General features: G+C 46.1%; 4 protein-coding genes across 8 annotated transcripts; 2 read left to right on the top strand and 2 right to left on the bottom strand.

The window, feature by feature from the left end:
- Positions 1–205: 205 nt before the first annotated feature.
- On the bottom strand, positions 206–6,262 carry LOC6535140 (dnaJ homolog subfamily C member 5 homolog). Of its 5 annotated transcripts, none has more exons than XM_002095766.3 (7): positions 6,042–6,262; positions 4,460–4,598; positions 4,253–4,405; positions 4,056–4,187; positions 2,993–3,055; positions 2,220–2,424; positions 206–1,576 (listed from the first exon to the last, which is right to left on the bottom strand). In XM_002095766.3, exons 1-7 carry the CDS (start codon positions 6,074–6,076, stop codon positions 1,554–1,556), a joined length of 750 nt encoding a protein of 249 aa, XP_002095802.1. In that variant the 5' UTR covers positions 6,077–6,262; the 3' UTR covers positions 206–1,553. The 5 variants fall into 5 exon arrangements, with proteins under 5 accessions (XP_002095802.1, XP_039230257.1, XP_015051040.1 ...); XM_039374323.1 differs by lacking the exon at positions 6,042–6,262 and adding an exon at positions 4,660–4,805; XM_015195554.3 differs by lacking the exon at positions 2,993–3,055 and having other exon boundaries at positions 6,042–6,260.
- Positions 6,263–6,722: 460 nt separating this feature from the next.
- Positions 6,723–7,575, top strand: LOC6535139 (GSK3-beta interaction protein). Its single transcript, XM_002095765.4, has one exon. It carries the CDS (start codon positions 6,859–6,861, stop codon positions 7,312–7,314), a length of 456 nt encoding a protein of 151 aa, XP_002095801.2. The 5' UTR covers positions 6,723–6,858; the 3' UTR covers positions 7,315–7,575.
- Positions 7,368–10,029, bottom strand: LOC6535138 (ATP-dependent RNA helicase Ddx1). Its single transcript, XM_002095764.4, has 4 exons — positions 9,873–10,029; positions 9,767–9,818; positions 8,045–9,714; positions 7,368–7,974 (listed from the first exon to the last, which is right to left on the bottom strand). Exons 1-4 carry the CDS (start codon positions 9,886–9,888, stop codon positions 7,529–7,531), a joined length of 2,184 nt encoding a protein of 727 aa, XP_002095800.1. The 5' UTR covers positions 9,889–10,029; the 3' UTR covers positions 7,368–7,528.
- A 359-nt stretch (positions 10,030–10,388) lies between these two features.
- LOC6535137 (guanine nucleotide exchange factor subunit Rich) lies at positions 10,389–15,469 on the top strand. The gene is made up of 3 exons (XM_039374314.1): positions 10,389–10,548; positions 10,606–12,681; positions 12,845–15,469. The coding sequence occupies exons 2-3, from the start codon at positions 10,624–10,626 to the stop codon at positions 15,077–15,079; spliced, it is 4,293 nt and encodes a 1,430-aa protein (XP_039230248.1). The 5' UTR covers positions 10,389–10,548; positions 10,606–10,623; the 3' UTR covers positions 15,080–15,469.
- Positions 15,470–19,125: the final 3,656 nt, after the last annotated feature.

Raw genomic sequence — 19,125 nt, 5'->3', positions numbered from 1 at the left:
GGCAAAGCGCATGTGCCGTCAGTGGCCCGTTACTGCCCCAAAACAAAACAAAGCCAGAGCGAAGAGAGTGAAAGCTACTGCAGTCAGCTGGCGTCGTCGAAAGTTCCAACCCCAAAAAGTAGTTTGTTTACCATCCTGGAGGAGCTTTCATGGGCAAAGACGACAAGAGAATACTCTGGGGGAGCGGGCGCGTAAAACAAGGTGGTGAGTTTGTATAGTAAATTTATTTCGGCTTCTTTGTGTTAGACCAGAATACAATTGAAATTTGGAAACAATTGTTAGGTTTATATTTAGTTTACTAAGTATTTTTGCTTTTACTTGTACGAACAATAAATACACACGCAAGACCGTAATATTTAATCAATAATTAAATTTCATATATGTATGCGTGTTCATGCTATTGATGAACCATCGAAAGTCGGAGCCTAGGATCTAGATCCCAAGGACTTTTATCCTGGCCCAAAGCTGATCCGCAGTAATTGATGTTAATGGTTTAAATTGGGATACTATTATATAAAAGTTAATTACTGCTGGACTAATCGCATTCATTTACAATTAAAAGCGGGTTAACAATTAAACAAAAATTATAAAGATTCAATTCAATTTCGAAAAAATTATGAATACATACATATGTGCAATACTTTTGGAGGTTACAATTCAACTTTTGATTACTCGTATTTAATTGTTATATATATATATATAGGGGATTATTAATATCTGTTATATAATTTATCTTTCCGTTTATTATTTCGCCCTTCACAGTGTCTCCTTCTTCGTCCTCCTCTGTTTGACTGTTTGATGCTTAATTGTTTAACTCGTATTTACATTTGCATTAAAATCGGATCGGAGCAATCTGCTGGGCGCGTCGCTCGACAAATCATCCTTTTTACATAAGTAGTTCTGGCTTTAACAATTTAGTGCAAATTAACAGAAACAATCGGTGATCGACAATCTCGCGAACAATTAAGCTAGACTAGGCGACGACACAAATGCAAACTAGATACACATATCATATACATATATATAATTACAGTGCCTCTCTTCGCGAGAAGTGGATTCATTGTCCACAGCGGCTGAATCCCAAGCCGGAAGGGATCCGATCGCCAAGCAAATGTCTAGACTAACTTCCGATATACAATTTTACACCGCTTCGTGTTTGTTTCGGTGTTTTTAACATGGTTTTTAGATGGTGGCTGCGCGGCTTGTCTATCGATTCGAGTTGTGTATAGCTGCAAGGCTAGATGCATGGCTTAAACAATGGAATTAGTGAATCGATTGCCCGAAGTGGACCAAAGTCAACATGACTGGTCTGGAGGCCGCCACGAAGTTCGATTGTTTAAAATTAGAGCTAAGTGCTACGGCTTAAAATAAATACATTGGTTTCTATGTTTACTCGCTTCAACATATCGCGCATCTTAAAAACAACACTAATATTTATGAAATAAATCTGGTCTTCTCTTCTGTTACAATTTAGGGGCTTGTATTTTCTGTGTCTGTATCTGAATGTGTAGTGTACGCAAGCACCCGGGTTTTGACTCGCTCGCAGCACTCGACTAATATTTTTGATTAACCATATCTAAAGGTGAAGAGAGAGGGAGAGAGAGGTAGATAGTGATAAGTGAAATGAAATCAAAATTTACGCGTTGCATAACAAACAATAAAATCAAAATTCGTCAAACTTAAGCTACATTCATTTTATATGTCTTGAATCATTCATGAAACAATGGCAATCCAAAATCATCCAAAAGGTAAACAAAGATTTAATTTAATTTGCGAGAGCTTTGAAAACGATCTTGAAAGGAGTTACTTAAAATGGGGGACTTGAGTACGGCTGTCGCAGACCTGAGACCCCGCAAGGCTGAGTCAATCCATCTAGCCATTGGTCGCCTCGCAGCTCGGGCAGTGTGTGAAAAAGCGATTCAGCATGCAGGTCTATGTTAATGGATCTCATGTTCATGCCTGCGCATGTGTAAGGTCTCATGTACAGGAAGTTTTTAAAAAATACCGAGCTTACTGCTAAGGAGGTGTTGATCTGATCGCTGGACGGCATATGTCGATTGGAGACTGAATGCCTACGCCACCTATCCAGCGACCGAAGATTACTATTTTTGTTCGATATATGCACAATAACAAGTTCGATGGTCAAAGACGTTTTGTCGGATTGCCAAACTGGCGGAGGCTGGCTGTGAGGTTGACTTCTGGACCTACTGTTTATATACCTGGCGTGTAAGTGGTCTGCTCCGTTGTGTTAAGCGATGTATTCTCGTTAGCTGCTACAGGAGCGCCAGTGAAAGGGTTTACTCCCACGGCTCCGCTAGGCGGGGGCATTGCAAAAACAGGCTGTCCTCCGGCCTGTTCGCGCGGCTGTGAGGTCACGGGGGCTCCACCCGCACCCAAGTTTACGTCGTCGAGGTCAACGTCCTCCTGCGGGATACAAAAAAACGAGATTAGGATTTCTGTTGGTACTTTAGTTTCTGCAGCGAGTTTTGAGAGCTTGGAGGGATGATCCCATAAGCAATGTTTAGTCAAAAACCTTCGGTGGGTAAGCTGCCTACAAGCCATGTCCACTATTCTACAGTTGAGCTACGACCACTACCTTACACTTGTGTTATGAATAGGAGGATAATTAAAGCCAAATACTACAAAATTAAAATCAGCCATATAACAGCAGTGAAAGAAAATCATAAAAAATTTACCAAGCATTTACATCAGTACTTTCAAGAACGCCGTTTTTTATTTTGTCATCTCTTCTTCTGTTATTTCGATCGAGTTAATTGAATGACTGAATGTTAGTAAGACGTGTTCCCTTGGAACATATAAATTTCGATTGTTTACCGTTTAAATAGAGCTCAGACTTGGCTATTGGCTTTGTGTTAGTTAGTTGGTGGATGGGTGCCTTGTGCCAGATGACGGCGGTAGGCAGGTCGAGGGTGATCTTGCACCTATTTCATGCTGTACTTGTGCTGGTATTATTTTCGAATCGCATACTTACAAGGCGTGGCGGCTGTCCCATATGCGGTGGCATATCGTTGCCTTCTCGATTGCCATCGGGGCGCTGACGGCGAGGTCGAGAGCGAATGTGTGGTGGTTGTGGGTGGTAGTAGGTGGTGGATATGATGAGTCGATCGCAATAAGTTTTGAGAAAAAAAAAGTTAAACAAAAATAGAACGTAAGTCTATAGCTTCTCTTCCTTAGATTGCAAACTAACAAAGGAAGAAGACTTCTAGTGTGGGTGCAAACTAAATTTGTATGCGTAATGGGACACTTAAAAAACAAGAAAAGCAATCGAGGGTAAAACAAAAGTGGTTGAACATTTTTCTGAAAGTGCAGTTTCGCAGAATTTGTCTCGAGAAATCCGAGCGTGTACGTGTTGACGTTATTTATTAGTTATTTTTCAATAGAGAGAGCAACGTTGGAAGCATTTGATGATTTTCGTGAAGTACAAAAACACAAAACAATCACTAAAAACAAATAATACAAATATAATTCTAATGAATCGGAAAGGTTTTGGGTTAGTTTACCTCTGGTTTTAAAGTCAGTATTCTGATTACTGCATTGTTTGGAGAATAGATAACCAAAAATCAAAACCAAACTTCATACTTACCCCAAAATAAACTAATTACAAAACAGTGCAGACTAGTGTCTGTACGGGTGTAAGGAAAACCAATCGATGGAGATGGTGCGCCAAGAAAGCTTTTAAACCAGGAAAATTATACTAAGAAATGGTTAAGCGTTTATTGATCGGGTAGCAGTAAAGCAAGTGTTCATTCCAGATGTAGGGGCACGTTTTTGACTAAACATTAGCTTCTTAAAAGGAACAATGATACGGATCTCCCCACAAAAATCATCAAAGTTGGCTTGGTGTTCGGTTGGTAGTAGTCAGTGTGTGGGTGGATGGGAAGCATGCGTTAGTGTTAATGTTTTAGCTTTGCACCGGATTGGTTTTCTTGTTTTCTCTTTTGTTAACTAAATCAAAATGATTTAAGTTTTTGGCGGGCTGGGTTGGGGCAGGTTTTATAATTGAACTTGGCAGAGCCAATTTAAACTTCACTCACATTCAGATGTGCATACTGATCGTGGGACTCGTTAACCGGCGGCTTGAACTTGCCGCAGCAGAAGTTGCAACAGCAGCAGCAGCAGCAGCAACAACAGCATCCAGTGATCACAGCACAGCAGATAACCACCGCCTGCAAAGAAAATCAGAGATTACTTAAAGTGCCGCCTAGTGATGCGAAATACCCCGATTCCTGACCTTTACAGCCGGGGACGTGACCACAAAGTATGCGTTGACATTTTCTTCGCCAAACTGCTCCGCTATGTACAAGCCCAAAGAGCCATAGTTGTCGTATATATTTCGCTTCGTCTGGTCGCTTAGTATCGAGTGGGCCCGGTTTACTTCCTTGAACTGCATATATATAACGTTAAGTAAATCATAGATCCATTTGTCGAAATATTTTACCTTATCAGCCGCATCGACATTGTCCGGGTTCTTGTCGGGATGGTATTTGAGTGCGAGTTTCCGGTAAGTCTTTTTAATATCATCTCCGGTGGCTGTCTTCGGAAGTCCAAGAATCTCGTAAAGCGAGTCGCCAGATGTCCTAAATAAAGGAAAAACCAAAGTGAATATGGGTGTTTGGATTGCATAGGATTACTATCCACGTGTCAGCATATGGAATTAACTGTTGATGACTACACTCAGGTAAGACCTCGGAGCTGGCTAGCGAAGTTGCACTTCCCTCCGACATTCCTTCAACAGCGTAGGTCACATTCTGACAGAGTGCGATAAAGCCCATCCATCGCAAGTACCAGTGGACTATGAGTCACCGCAGCAACAGTTAGCCCTGGCACGCGATGGAAGCTCTACCAGGGGAGCACTTGGCCCTCAGGGCTTGCCTGCACCCACGGACTAGGCGTTGGCATTGAGGGCGCCCAGTTTGAAAGCAACTGGCATTGATGGCTCTGCAGCAGGGGCGCGTGCAACATAAATTGCACCTTTCCCATGCAAACTGTATGGATTTTCTTAAGCAGGTGTGTGCTATTTATAAGCTTGGCAAGTTCAGGGAAGGGAAGGCTGAGTATGCTTAAACGCGCTCTGAATATCAGCGAGCTGATAAGACGGCGAGCGCTCGACAAAGTGGTTGAGGACCACGATGATGAGGGTGATTACGGGCTCAAGCGGATGCGAGCCCCAGGGTCGTTGGGCGTCGGGCGGCCGCACAGGGCCAAGGACGTTGGCAGGCATCACGACAATCTATGCCAACTCGCTTTTGACTGGGCCAAACTAATGCGGTTAGTGCTGGCATTACTCATATACGGTAGAATTAGAGAGCGTGCTAACGCGGCCGTAAAACTCTGTCCGATAACGGTCAGGTTGAATAGTTAGTTGGTTGTCGAGTTATTGGATCTGCAAGTCTGTTGTTATCGCGCAGTTATGGCGGAATTGGTAAGTGTTGCATGGTACAACTTAAATAGAACAATATTTGCGAAATGAAGGATTTGGAGCCAAGAGGAATGTCAAATACAGCATACTGTGGCATACTATGTACTTCTAGAGCGTAATTCTATTACATAGCACATATTTTAATGATATCGTCTCGAACCTTGATCGATGATGCGTGTAGCTCTTTTTCTTCCTGTTACATTCTTCTGCATAATACAACACAAATTAAAACTATGCCAGTAAAAGATTGTTGATATCAGATAGAAATCGACTTCCGTCAGATTGCCAAATTCGTCCTTGGCCTTGCCCAGGACGAAATCGCTTGTTCGAAATCGTACGCCAGCCGTAGCTACCCTCTCCTTCTCTCTGCCACAGCCTAATGCTACCCCTGACCCTGTTCCTTGCTTATCCCGACGCTGCAAAGGAAAATGCCTACTAGCTCAAGAAAACTTCTGCCGCGAAAAATCAATTTCGCGCCGACAGCGCTGCTTGCGCGCAGCTGCTACTCATACTCGCGCACGGGCTGAGCGTGTGTACTCTGCCCACGGCGAGTGTGTGTGCGCCGTGTAGGAAAAATGAAGGAGCACTGCAAAATACTTACGAGAGTTTTCTCTTGTCCATGCCAGGTGCGCTCATTTTAGTGTTGCTGCTTGTGTCACTTTGCCTGGGAACGGGTAATTTGCACTAGCAATCGTTGTGACACGCCCTGAAAGTCTGTGCCTGTCAAGAACCACAATCTGTCCGTATATTCTTCGAACTGCAGTCTGAGACGTCCGTATAGATGCCTCGATTATTATTTTTTTCGCAACGAAATTGGAGCTGGAACTGAAGCGATGTTCTTCCCTATCGATATACTCCGCCATCGATGATTCCCATAAAAATTGCCTCGAGTAGCCCTGGTTTGCAAGCTCCTAAGCATTCTCTGTTGTCTACCAACACGCCATCTATCATAATATGAATATCTACTGAGGGTATATTGCGTGAAAAAGTATCGTGGAATGTAGGTACTCCGCATTTAAAACTATTTTAGGATGAATTTATACATTCATATGACACCAAACGTTATTTATCTTATCGTTAGTTATCTTACGAAATTTGACTTCATGGGTGCATTTCAATAAGGAATAGTACAAAAATAAATTATGTTCACTAAAAGGCGTTCCTAAAAATGGCATGTAAAATTGACCATAAAAGATAATGATTATTTTTAGTTTTGTGTAGTTATCCCAGGGTATACGAGAGCTGGAACGCCCTGCTTCGTTCCACCGGTTGAAATTTACTAACGCGTGGCAGACACCAGACAGCTGCTGTGACACATATGGACTAGAGTCGAAAAACATGTTGCGCCTGTAAAAGAGAACCAAATCGACTGGGATTCAATTAAAAGGAGTGCCGAAGCGCTCCGAAGCGATTCTATTATGATGGGCGAACCGAAACCCACCATGGAGCCTGGGGAGGAGCAAGCCTTCAACTGCGAGGATGAAGCCAACGCCATCATTAAAGATGTCAAGGCGCACGTCGCTGAGATCTGCATCTCTTCAAAACTAGCGAGCGATGCCACGCAAATTTACTTAAACATCAGGACCATCGAGAGCGCCACATGCTGCGTTCAGGTGACCAGTCGTGGCTTCAAGATCGTCTCTTCCCAGTACGACACTATAGACGAGGAAAACCGGATCTCCGCGCTACTTTGCAACGGACAAGAGCAGGGTAACGACAATGAGGAGGAGATATTTGAAACGCCGTACGCGCTGCTCGATAAGATCAGCCCCCGCTACGTCGAGTCGTTTGGCAATCAGCTGTGCCAGCAGCTCAGAGCGCTGCAACAGATGCGAACCGAGTTGAACGAGGAGGACGAGGAGGAAGAGGAGTGATGGCAACCGAACTCCAGCTTCCAAACGAGGCTGTATACTCATTAGACAGAAGATTTTAAAGTTAGTTTAATTGAATGTTTATTCTTAATGGCCGAGCTTGAGCTCCGATTTCCTACATATACAAATGTGTGTGTCAGTGCCGCTAAAGTATTTCCGCGTGAGTTGGTAATGCAATCCTCCTTGCTTAGCAAACAAATGTCGCTCCAGATTCGCTTTAGACCTTAAGACGTTTCAAGAATAAAGATTGTGATTGCAACTCCAGGTCCGTCAGTTTGCGTACAGTAGGCACCAGCTGCTCGACATGGTCCTCGTAGCTGCTGCCAGTGTTGAAATTCTTTTGACCGTACACAACCTTGCCGTCGAAGTCATTAACTGGCACCTCCATGGCCTTGTCCACCTGCTGGATGGTGATGTTCAAGTGGTCCTCAACTTCGGCGAGTAGGTTTGGTTCGTTGTACCAGATGCAGCATCCTCGGACTTCGGTTAAGTTTGTGTTGTTGCAGTTACGACCCCGCGACTTGCACCACTCGCCGTGGTACCAAACTTTCTCCGGAACTGTGGCCACCAAACTGATAGCCAACCCCATGCGCTCCGCTCTTCCCACACGTCCAATGCGATGAACGTAATTGGTCTTATCATCGGGCAGCGTCACATTAATCACTGAGGATAAGAAAGTATTTTGCAATTAATTCAAAGATGTTCATTGTTTTTAAAATTAAAGAGAACTTACTGAATGGCAGCCCAGTAATGTCTAGACCACGAGCTGCCACGTCCGTACAAATCAGGAACTTGACCTGTTGCCGCTTAAACATTTCCAGGTTTTGTTTACGCTCCTGCGGTTTTCGATCACCATGAAGGCAGACGCACGAGTAGCGTTGTCCGCCTCGCTGGCGGAGATATCTCTCCAAGTTGTCACAGTCTTGCTTGGTGCGGCAGAATATAATGGCCCGGTCCATTTTGTGTTTCTCTATAGCGTGCACACAGTATTCGCCCTTGAGCAACTTGACTGCCTGCGACAGCGTCTCCTGGGAATGATTGCCCGGATGAACGTTGTCTCGGTCGTGGACGCCGTCAGTGCCAATGAGTTGGCGTAGCGACTGCCAGCTAGTGTCCACCTGCGGATCGACAAGACAGACGACGTGGTGAACCGTCTCAGGGACAGCATCCTCCCCCTTCAGGTCCACCCAGGTGGGGAAATGCATCAAGCGCTCAGCCATCTTCTTTACTTCAAATGCGTGCAGCGTGGCCGAGCAAACAACCATCTGCAGACGGCGACCATCCGTGGTGATTTTGGGTATTTGTTTGTGTAGACGGTCAATCAACTCGGTGTAACCCTGCTTGAGAAGTGCGTCTGCCTCATCCAAGATGAAAAAGCGGCAGTGGGTGAGCAGGACCAGGCCACTGTTGATCATCTCCTCCAGCCGTCCGGGCGTGCCCACCACTATGTGAGTGCCCTGCATCAGCTGCGTCTTTTGCTCCTCCAACCTCACTCCACCAATAAGCAGCAGAGAGCGAACCTCTGTGTTGCTCAGGTGGTACTTAAGCTTCTCGATTTGGTTATAGGTTTGCTCGGCCAATTCTCTGCTGGGCTCGATGATGATGGCCTGAGGTGCGTTAGGCGCCGGCTTGGCGGACGCTGCCCCAGCTGTGGGACTGGCCAGCGGATTGGCCTTGCTATGCTCGGGTCCAGCCTGGTAAGCGCCTACAAACCCGTTAGCCGGAGCATACTTAAAGTCAGTCTTTCCAAAGTTGAACTGCATTTCCGCGTTCTTAAGCACCACCGCCGGGTAGAAGGTCTCTTTGGCAAGGTTATCCGGCAAGCGGAACGCCACTCCTAGGTTTTGGCCATTCTTGGAGAAGCTTACCTCCTGGCGTTGCAAGTCGAGCAGGCAGCCGATGACGTCTGCCTTGCCGAATGCCTCACCGTAGTCGTCAAATTGGCGGTTGTTGGACTTTTTTCCGGTGCCACCGAATCCAAAACCGAAGCGGCAAGTGCCCAGATCGAGGTTTGCCTGCTGCGTAGACCAGCCCACACGACACAGTCCTTCGTCCGTTACCGTGGCCTCAAAGTAAAACTTCCCCTTTCCGCGAACGCCAGAGGTGGCCCGACATCCGTGCCACTCCTTGAACTCCCGCGACTGGCAACGCATGCCATCAGGAGTGACGGCAAGCGCGTTTCCCCGGTCAAAGAAGGACATGGTCCACGGGGACACCGCTCCTCCAATTGCACCGCCCTTGCCAGCCTTTCCCTCCTCCAAGTCCCGCAAGGTCTCCCACACGATTTGCAGAATGGGCAGGCAGAAGGCACCTGTTTTTCCGGAACCAGTTTCGGCGGCCATCAGCACATCACCGCCTCCCAAGATTAGGGGAATGGCCTCAGCCTGGACGTCGGTGGGCAGACTGTAAATAAATGTGTATGCAATATGGCAAACAAGAGGGTATTTATTCTTACGTCCAGTCCAATTCGTCAGTGGCCTTTCCCAGCTCCGGAAGCAAACCAAACTCTGCGAGGCAAGACAAATAAGACATGAACACCTCATGTATTGATTTTCACCTACCTTCGAATGCAGTCATTTTGAGAATAATTCAAAAATCCCCTTTTCTTCTGCCTCTCGAAAGCCGGTTGATTTATTTAGTTTGATATGCGTTCAAATTATTTCACATTGACAGTAGTCGGGGTGAACCAGCTCGCGAACTCGGTAGTCGGAACTTTTTAGAGATGTAGCTTGCGCTGGTAAATAAATTGAATTATTTGATAACATTATTTTGAATTAAGAGTTTATACATAGTTATACATTGTTTACTAATAGTCTGCGGATTGTCCTTTTTTACAAGGTAAGAAAGTTTATGGTCTACTTGAAGTGTAAATCATTAGTTCATGAAGTTATATTACCTTTACCTTATGTTTTACTACTTGTTTGGCGAACCCCAAATTTTCTCGGCTAGCCGAAAAGAAAAATAACAAGACTTGGTGGCTTTTATGAAACAGCTGATGGACGAATAAAGCTACGGCGACATCACTGTTGCTTGCTCAAAATCAGTGGTGGAAAACGCCGATTTGCAAACAGCTGTGATTTTTGGATCCTGTCCAACACTTACATTGTATACGCGTAAAATCGCGCAGATTTTTTGTTGTCCTGTGGAATGTTTTGTAAAAGTGCTAATTGTGCGAGGGAGATCATGTAAAACTGGGCGTAACCCACAAAAGCTAAATGCACCCGCACCCGTCCGCAGGTTGAATCCGTTTTTCCGCACTCCTGCTCTTGCTAATGCATTTTTCCGTTTGCGCAGTAACTTTTCACTCGGAGGATGTACCATCCAGTGGGCTGGCCCAAGCGGGTGGGCCTGGCGATGCCTGGCGAGAGCGCCAGCATCCGGCACATCGGTTGCGACGCGGTCAAAATACTCGTGGCCGCCGTGGGCGATGACTTCCTGGGCATTTGGTACGCGAATCCGCTTATTCCGATCGCCTACTTCCGGCGGACGGAGGACTCCCTTCGTCAGTACGGGGCCAACCAGCAGATTGTTTGGAAGCCGGACTCTCGGCAGCTTGCCCTGCTTACCGCGTCCGGCGCCTTGCTGTTGTACCAACTGGACTTCGATGCCAACGGTAGTGGAATCCTGCAGCAGGTCGATCCGCCCGCCGCGAGCCTCAAACGGGATTCCGCCGAGCTTTTCATTAAAGAGAACATACCCCGGCTGAGCTTGCGCGAACTGTGCAGCGTTACTTTGGGCTCCGTCATCACCACTGTGTGCTGCATTAGCCTCAGCGAATTGCTCTTGGCCACCCAGTCGTGCGAGCTACTGCGTCTGCAGTGGACGGAACTGGAACACGCAGAGAACGACCTAGAGCTGCCAGCCCTATCTGCAATTAAGCTGCGCGACATTCCCTTCTACGTGCAGCAGCAGCCCCAGCAGTCGTCTGCCCGGAATGTGCCGCCCTTGAGCAGGGATTCGTACGTGGCCGCTCTAGAATATTCGCCGTTCATCGGTGGCTGTGCAGCCGTCTTCAGCGACCAACGTGCCGCCTTTCTGATTGCCAACCATCTGAGATTTGAGACCGATCACATGCACGGCTTTTGGGTGCCAGATGTGGAGGATGCAAGTGTCTGCAGTGTCAATCACAAATTCCGACTCCTGGCCTATGGTCAAGAGAGTTCGGCGGTGAATGTGTACGCAATTGATGATGCCACCGGGGGATTGGAGTTTTCTCATCGCCTTGTGCTCACAGAAAATGTACTCCCAGACAGTTTGGGTTCGGTAAATGAGCTAAAGTGGAGCCCTGACGGCTGCGTCCTCGCAGTGAGTTGGAAAAATGGCGGCCTGTCTCTTTGGAGCACATTCGGGGCATTGCTAATGTCTACTCTGAGCTGGGATTTCGGCCATAACGTAGATTTAGTTCGCCAAAATCCACTCAAGCTCCGTCGACTCGAATGGTCAACCGAGGGCTATCAGCTTTTCATGCTAAAACAGGAGCCGGAATCAGACAAAAGCAATGTGCTTCAGATGCAGTTTGTGAAGAGCGTTCTGAGTATGAATCCCTGCATGACGACGAGCCCGCACATCTTACTGCAAGGTGACGACTGCCTGTATCTCAATCAGGGCAACAATCTGGAACTGACTTATGCCGGTAGCCATGGAACGTTTCCGTCGAGCGGCGTGGGTTCTAATGAAGGCATTTCCGGCGATGGAGACTGTCTGGAGTTAAAACAAAGTCCACACACAGGCAGCATTCTTACGGAGAGTAAGTATTGGACAGTATTGCAGCTGCCGCTCAACTACGCGGCCACAAACTGGCCAATCCGATATGCTGCTATCGATCCCGACGGACTTCACTTGGCGGTGGCTGGTCGCACTGGACTGGCGCACTATTCCCTAGTGACCCGGCGATGGAAGCTTTTTGGCAATGAGTCGCAGGAGAAGGACTTCGTTGTTTCCGGCGGCCTACTCTGGTGGCATGGCTTTATAGTCATGGGCTGCTACTCGCTTCTAGACCGCACAGATGAGTTGCGTTGCTATCCGGCAGATTGCAAACTAGACAACCAATACGGACACAAGCTGCAGGTGCGAGCACCAGTTATTAGTCTGAACTCATTTCGACACCAGTTGATCGTACTCACTGCCGATGGAATAGTGAGCCTGTTTAATATGTCGAAAAAATCCGCCTACGCCCTGGATATTGAGTGCGCCTATGAATTGGATGTGAAGAGCATTTGCATCCACCCTGCATGCATTGTTAGTCTGACCGTGACTAACCTTAAGAATGAGCTAAAGCCCCAGGGACAGCTGGGTGGAGATCAGGCAGAGACTATCATTGTGAATGTATGCGGCCGCATATTGATGATACAACGCGATGCCGGCGAACAGGTATGATTGACTGATACTAGAGATACAAATCATTTATACATTTAATCCGTGTTACGTTGGCTACAAAAAGAGGTAGGATTTATGGTTACCTTTTAAGCTTCGCGGGCAATTACTACCATTTATCATATAACAACTAATGCCAAAATCCGTTTTTACCAAATAGGTACCAAACACCTTGCTGGCTACATGCCTGGCTAGCTGCGTTGAGGTCTTCTGGCTGTCACACTCCCTGGAACGCTGTGCGATGCGTGACTGCCTTTGGCTTTACTCGGGGGCCCACGGAATGCGTGTATGGCTTCCGATTTTGCCGCCGGGAAGGGAACGTCGCGAAGGAGAGCATGGCGGCGCCCAGCGTCTGCACAGTTTTATGTCAAAGCGAATCATGCTGAGCTTTCCGCTGAAGCTTTATCCGCTGGTTGTGCTCTTTGACAATGTGATCGTACTGGGGGTTGAGAACGAAAGCACACTTTACGCCAATGAGCAAGGCTCCCACTTCTCTCTACCGTTTGCCGTGATGGAACGCAAGTCGCAGATTTATCTGCACAAGGTACTTCGCCAGCTGATAAAGCGCAACCTGGGTTACTCTGCTTGGGAAATGGCACAGTCGTGTTGCTCGCTGCCATATTTCCCGCACGCCCTGGAACTGCTCCTACACGAGGTTCTTGAGGAAGAGGCTACCAGCAAACAGCCCATTCCGGATGCACAGCTGCCCAGTATTCTTGACTTTATAAGGGAGTTCCCTGTCTACTTGGAAACAATTGTTCAATGTGCCCGCAAAACGGAGATCGCCCTGTGGCCGTATCTATTTTCGATGGCTGGTAAGCCGAAGGACTTATTCCAGATGTGTTTGCAGTCGGAACAGCTAGACACGGCTGCGAGCTACTTGATAATCCTTCAGAATCTGGAACCCTCTGTTGTTAGCAAGCAATATGCCACTATGCTGCTGGACATTGCTTTGCAGCAGCGAAAGTGGGAGCTGGCTAAGGATTTGATCCGGTTCTTAAAAGCTATTGATCCAAATGAGATCGACTCACCGCGGTCGTCGATGGTGGTGAATGTGAAAATTGCTCCGCCTCCCCAGGTGAACACACAGCAGCAAGTGAATCAAAATGCGGATGCCTTTAACATGGTTTTGGGCCCAATTGCCAGAGAGAGAAGCTTCTCCACCACGGTGACCAGCAATCTGCCCAAAGATAAGCAGGCATCTGCAGCTTCAGGAGTTGCACCTGTGACCGAAAGCAGCAGTTCAGGTGCACCCTCGGTGGTGCGCCGGCGGTCCACTAAGCAGCGAGAGACGTTTTGCATCGATCTGATACTGCAGCGCCATGCTCGACAACTTCTGCAGAACCACAAGCTAATGGATTTGGGCTACATGTGCGCTTATCTGGACTTTCACCTTGTCAGCTGGCTTTCGCAGGAATCGGAGCGGGCAGCCAAGTTGGATGATTTCGCCGGCGCTCTGCAGGTGCTACACGAGGAACTAGAGCTCCCCACTCCATTTCCAACTCCGGCAAAGGACGACTTTGCTCAGTTACGCGGCACTCTTCGACAGACAGGAGGTGGTGGATCTTCGCAGACGTCGGAATCTGGCTATTTCAGTTTGGCCACGCCCAATGGGGCAGCAACACAGTCGCCCCAGTTGCAGCCAAGCATACGGGAAGAGGAGGAAGAACTGCAGCAGCCCACCTCCCTACCAATACTTAAGACGCGGTCTGGATCGCAGCTGTCGTTCGATAACTTTCGCTACCTCCGTCTGTACTCACTTCCGGCATCAGAGGACGACCTAGCCGTGGATATGCTACCTCAAAAGCTGTCCATTAAGCTGCGTTACTTGTTGCAGCTGTTCATCGAGGCGAACTGCACGGACTACGCGTTGGTTCTTTCAATTTTGCTCCAGGATGCGGCTTCCATCTCGCGGATTGTAAACGGAATTATCCGGAGCGAATCGGTTCACACCTGTCGGCGTACGGAATCTGCGCTCAAGCAATTAAGTCAGAGCACCTTTGAACACAGCGGATCTTTGTACCGGGGGTTTGTCCTCACCTTGCAGCCGCATGTTTACCTCCTAGAGCAGTACATACAGTCTTTGGGGGATGCCACCTGCTCGCAGCTCCAAGATGCCGGCCCGGCCACCGAGCAGGGCGTGGACGTTACCACTGGACTCCAAGGACAGCAGAACGAAGAGGGCGAGTTTGTGCCAAATTCGCAGCAAGCAAACGGAAACAAATGGACCATGGCGGACCTTAATACGAATCACCAGCGGCTCACGCGGCACGCAAGTCTAGAGTCTAACGGGAACGCAGCGGTGGCTAGCGGTTCCTCTGCCCATTCAACGCCCACCCAGCGCCAACTGCTGCCGCAGAACAGCCGCGAGCGTGAGGGCTGTCGCCTCATGTAATGTGGTAGCCGTTAGCCGTAATCCGAGAGGCGTAATCCGTACTACACATACTCAGCGTAAGGACGTAGATACGTACTTTTTTGTAGATGCATGGGTTAAGCGTTTTGTTGCTATAACTCGTTGTTAAAATTTCCCGTAAATTGTAAGCCAGCGTGCACACTCACACAGGGTTAGAGAGAAGACCGGATGGAAACATTCACGCAAACAACGAAGCGTCGCCGGCTAAAAAAACAAAAAAAAACCGTATGAAGCATACGAAACGTAATCCATAATTTAGTAGATGAAATTTGCTGCAATATTTGTTAATTAAAATTATACAAACAATATACTTAAATATACAAATCAAATACAATTATATTTTTACTAATAAATGAAACCATTTAACAAAAATCATCCCTGTGTTCTTTACGAGCTCATTCAGGTGTCAACTCTACTCTAATTTCACTGTTGAAATAAGAATTTGATTACAGAACCTACCAACCATGAATAAAAAAAAAGGAAGATATTGCTTTAGTAAAAAGTGAACCAGAAGTAAAATTCAATTGCCAACTTATTTCGCACGGTTTTATGATAGGCCAACATTACTTCTTCCAACAGGCATCTGTCAGCTGATGCCGGAAACCGGAAATGGTTTGTATTTTCAAGTTTCCTCATTTTTCGGGGGATCAAAGGCCATTCACCCTCGGCGACTATTGTGACCTGGTAAGTTGACTCTGCGACAACGTCGGTTGTAATTTCTTGGCCCGCTGCTGCTGTAAAAGTTAATCGCTGTGACTGATTCATTACGTGCTGTGCTTGATTTGGTAATGCAGGTTGTAGTTAGGATAAAGCGAACACCGTAGTTTGTGTCCGTGTTGTGTTGCGCTTTGAAGTTTTCCCAGAAGTTCGAAATTCACATGCCCACTATAAATTCACACACTCAGAAAAACGGTCTTCCTATTTGTAATTCTGAACAGACTTGTAAAGAACTAGCAAAGAATCAAAACCATTCTCATTACAACATTTAAAACCTAAATGCTAAATAATCTAATATTGAAATTTGTTAAATTTCTATGACTTCACAGAGAGTGGCGGTCGTTACAGAAAAAAACAAGATTGTTCATCTTCGTCGTTCTGTTTACTTGGCAACCTACAAAATATATTTAAATCAATTATTGTTAAAATAAAAGAATTGTATTTTTAATTGTTAAATAAAAAAGCACCTATATTTTTTTTGAGTGTGGAATCGGTCTGAGGATGGTGGACGCGGCAGGTTACAATAAAAGCGTAAGTCTTACTGGGCGTAATTACTGTAATGTTACGATGCAGCAGGCAAAGTTGCAGAAGTTGCGAGCTGCCTCTCAAGAGTCGAGGCACCTGGCGCCCAATATTTAAGTTGGGAAGCAGGAATCCGTGTTCTGCGCATCCTTCCGCATCCTGGAGGGCTGAAATACAACTATTGACGCTCCACCAATGACGCTCCACAATGTCGGCCTACGTTCAGTTGTGGTGGCGCAGCGGCATCACATAAATAAAAGCATCAACACCAGACACATTGCAAGTTGCAGCGGAAGTCGTAGCCCCGTCACCGTCAAGTGCGCAGAAAACGTGGCTGGCAGCCACCGTGGACAATAAGAACTGTAATAATACCGCAGACAACGCAGCACCCAGCAGCAACAACCACAACAGCCACTAGAATGTAATCAACAACGCCACATGCGAGCTTTCGGGGGCTTGACAGGGGTAACAAGTGGCTGCCCGGTCAGTTAAGGGTTAAGGATACCCTCGATTGCTTAGAATTCAAGACTTTCCACGAATCAACTAATGGTTGACTGAGCGCAGAGATTAAAAAGATTAGCTGGTATAACTTTTCAAAAACAAGAGATAACGCTATAGTCGAAATCTCCGACTATCTGATACCCGTTACTCAGCTAGTGAAACTGCGAAGGAGGCTCTTCAAAACTAACAGTTTTTAGCGGTTTGTGGGCGTTAGAGTAGGCATGGCAAAAAGTTTTTTTGGAAATCGATAGAAATTTACAAGATTAATACAAAAATGAAAAAATATCAAAACATTTTTCAAAGGTGTGGGCGTGGGAGTTTTAGGCGGTTTGTGGGCGTTAGAGTGGGCGTGGCAACATGAATCGACAAACCTGCGCTGCGTCTATGTCCCTGGAGTCTGTATGCTTAATCTCAACTTTCTAGCTTTTGTAGTTCCTGAGATCTCAGCGTTCATACGGACGGACATGGCCAGATCGACTCGGCTATTGATCCTGATCAAGAATATATAAACTTTATATGGTCGGAAACGCTTGCTTCTGCCTGTTACATACTTCTCAACGAATCTACTCTACGAGTAACGGGTATAATAATTTGCCAATTTCTGTTAGTGATTTAAGTTTACTTATACTTAGAACAAACACTAAAACAGATTTTGCTTATCGATTCTAGCACACTCTTTTAGCTTTTTTATACACCTTATTTTTGCGTCAAGCTTTATAGTAGCATAACAAGTAACTTAAATTATTCTGTATATAAAAAACCTCTCAGAAGCTGATTTTCTCACAGTGCTGGTAGAAAGGCATCCTCGTTTATTGTGGGCGTAGGAGTAACAACTTTTGCCAAATATCCGATGGAAATTGTAGTTGCCTTGGCGATTTTGATGAATTCCTCAATAAACACAATCCCAAATGCATGGATGTGTGTGTGCCGTTATGTTCATATGCGTGTACAATTCAGTGCGTAGCTGCAACTGCAACTTGCAACAGCAGCCGGAGTTTATTGCAACTGTGGAAAGTATCGCTTTGTGGGATGAATGGCATGTAAGCTTGTTGCGGTTGCAATAAAAGTCTGCTCTTAGCCCTTCTACGTGGAAATGTGTTCTGGCATTTTGGTAAGCGAATCAATGGATTGTCGATGATCGGCTGGTGATGGAATTTATGGGAGAATTCCGTTAAAGGAGAGCAGTATTAAAAGAAGGTCTTAATTATATACTTGTTATGTTTGGAATCCCCACCTATAAGGAAACTGCTTTTGAATACTTGTTTACCACACAAAAACCGAATTTCACAATATTCCAAGTCAAATTATTCAACTCAATAATTTAAAACGAGAAATTCCTAATGATTTCTCTTACAACTTACAGCCACATTATCCTGCACAAGCAATATAATTGTTTAGCATTGTTTAAAATTTGAGCATTTTGCGGTTGAAATGTGAAGTTTAATAATGAGAGAATAGAACTATATGACATATTGATCGTTCCCATTGTAGAGCAATTCCCAATTTCATTCAGAAAGCTATCTGAATATGCATGGGACAAAACGGCGCTATGTTCAAGTACATTTCACTTGCTTTTCAATTTAAGCTAACACACAATTTGTTTATTTATGTATCTTGGCACCCTGCGTGCTGTTGTTCGTATCTACTCCTCCGGTAATTTCTGTTGATATGCGGAAAGTTTTTGCGAGTTGGCTGGGGTGAAATTCGTTTTAAAAACACGAAACCGAAAACAGTTTCATTAGCATAGATTAGGAGTCATTCAGACAAAACAACGGCTTGCATTTCAAATGAACTTTAAAACAGACTGACGCCCAGGATACATGACCCATCCTCATCCGCTCCATTTGGACTCCCTTCTGCTCAGCAGTTCAGGGAAGGAACATGGCAGTGCAAATGCCGGTTTCTCCGCCAGCTGCAATGACGATTCCATCGAGTCCACTAGTTTTTGGTGTAAAAATTTCTAAATTGTACATCCATTGCATTTGCATTTTACAAGTAAATCCCCAACTGCCAATCTAATGCATGTTGTAAGCGCTTCCCGGACTTGATTCCTCCACCCGACCGTCTGTCTGTTTGTTTGTTTGTAGCCAGTCAAGCGTCTAACCATTCGCCCAGGAACCCGATCCCAGTCTGCCCCCGATCCTCGTGCCCATGCCGGCGCTTTTGTGTAAAATACTAAAAAGTCTGCACTTCTCCTTCGCTCCCCAGCTGTCAACTCCTGCGCAGCTTCAACTTTGAACCAACACGAGGCGGAGAGCCGACCAAAAAGCATAATAAAAGCACAAAAT

This window comes from Drosophila yakuba, chromosome 3L (genome assembly GCF_016746365.2).
Source record: "Drosophila yakuba strain Tai18E2 chromosome 3L, Prin_Dyak_Tai18E2_2.1, whole genome shotgun sequence".
Taxonomy (NCBI): domain Eukaryota; kingdom Metazoa; phylum Arthropoda; class Insecta; order Diptera; family Drosophilidae; genus Drosophila; species Drosophila yakuba.
Note: the sequence above shows the minus strand (reverse complement) of the source record. Positions and strands in the feature narration are given on the sequence as shown.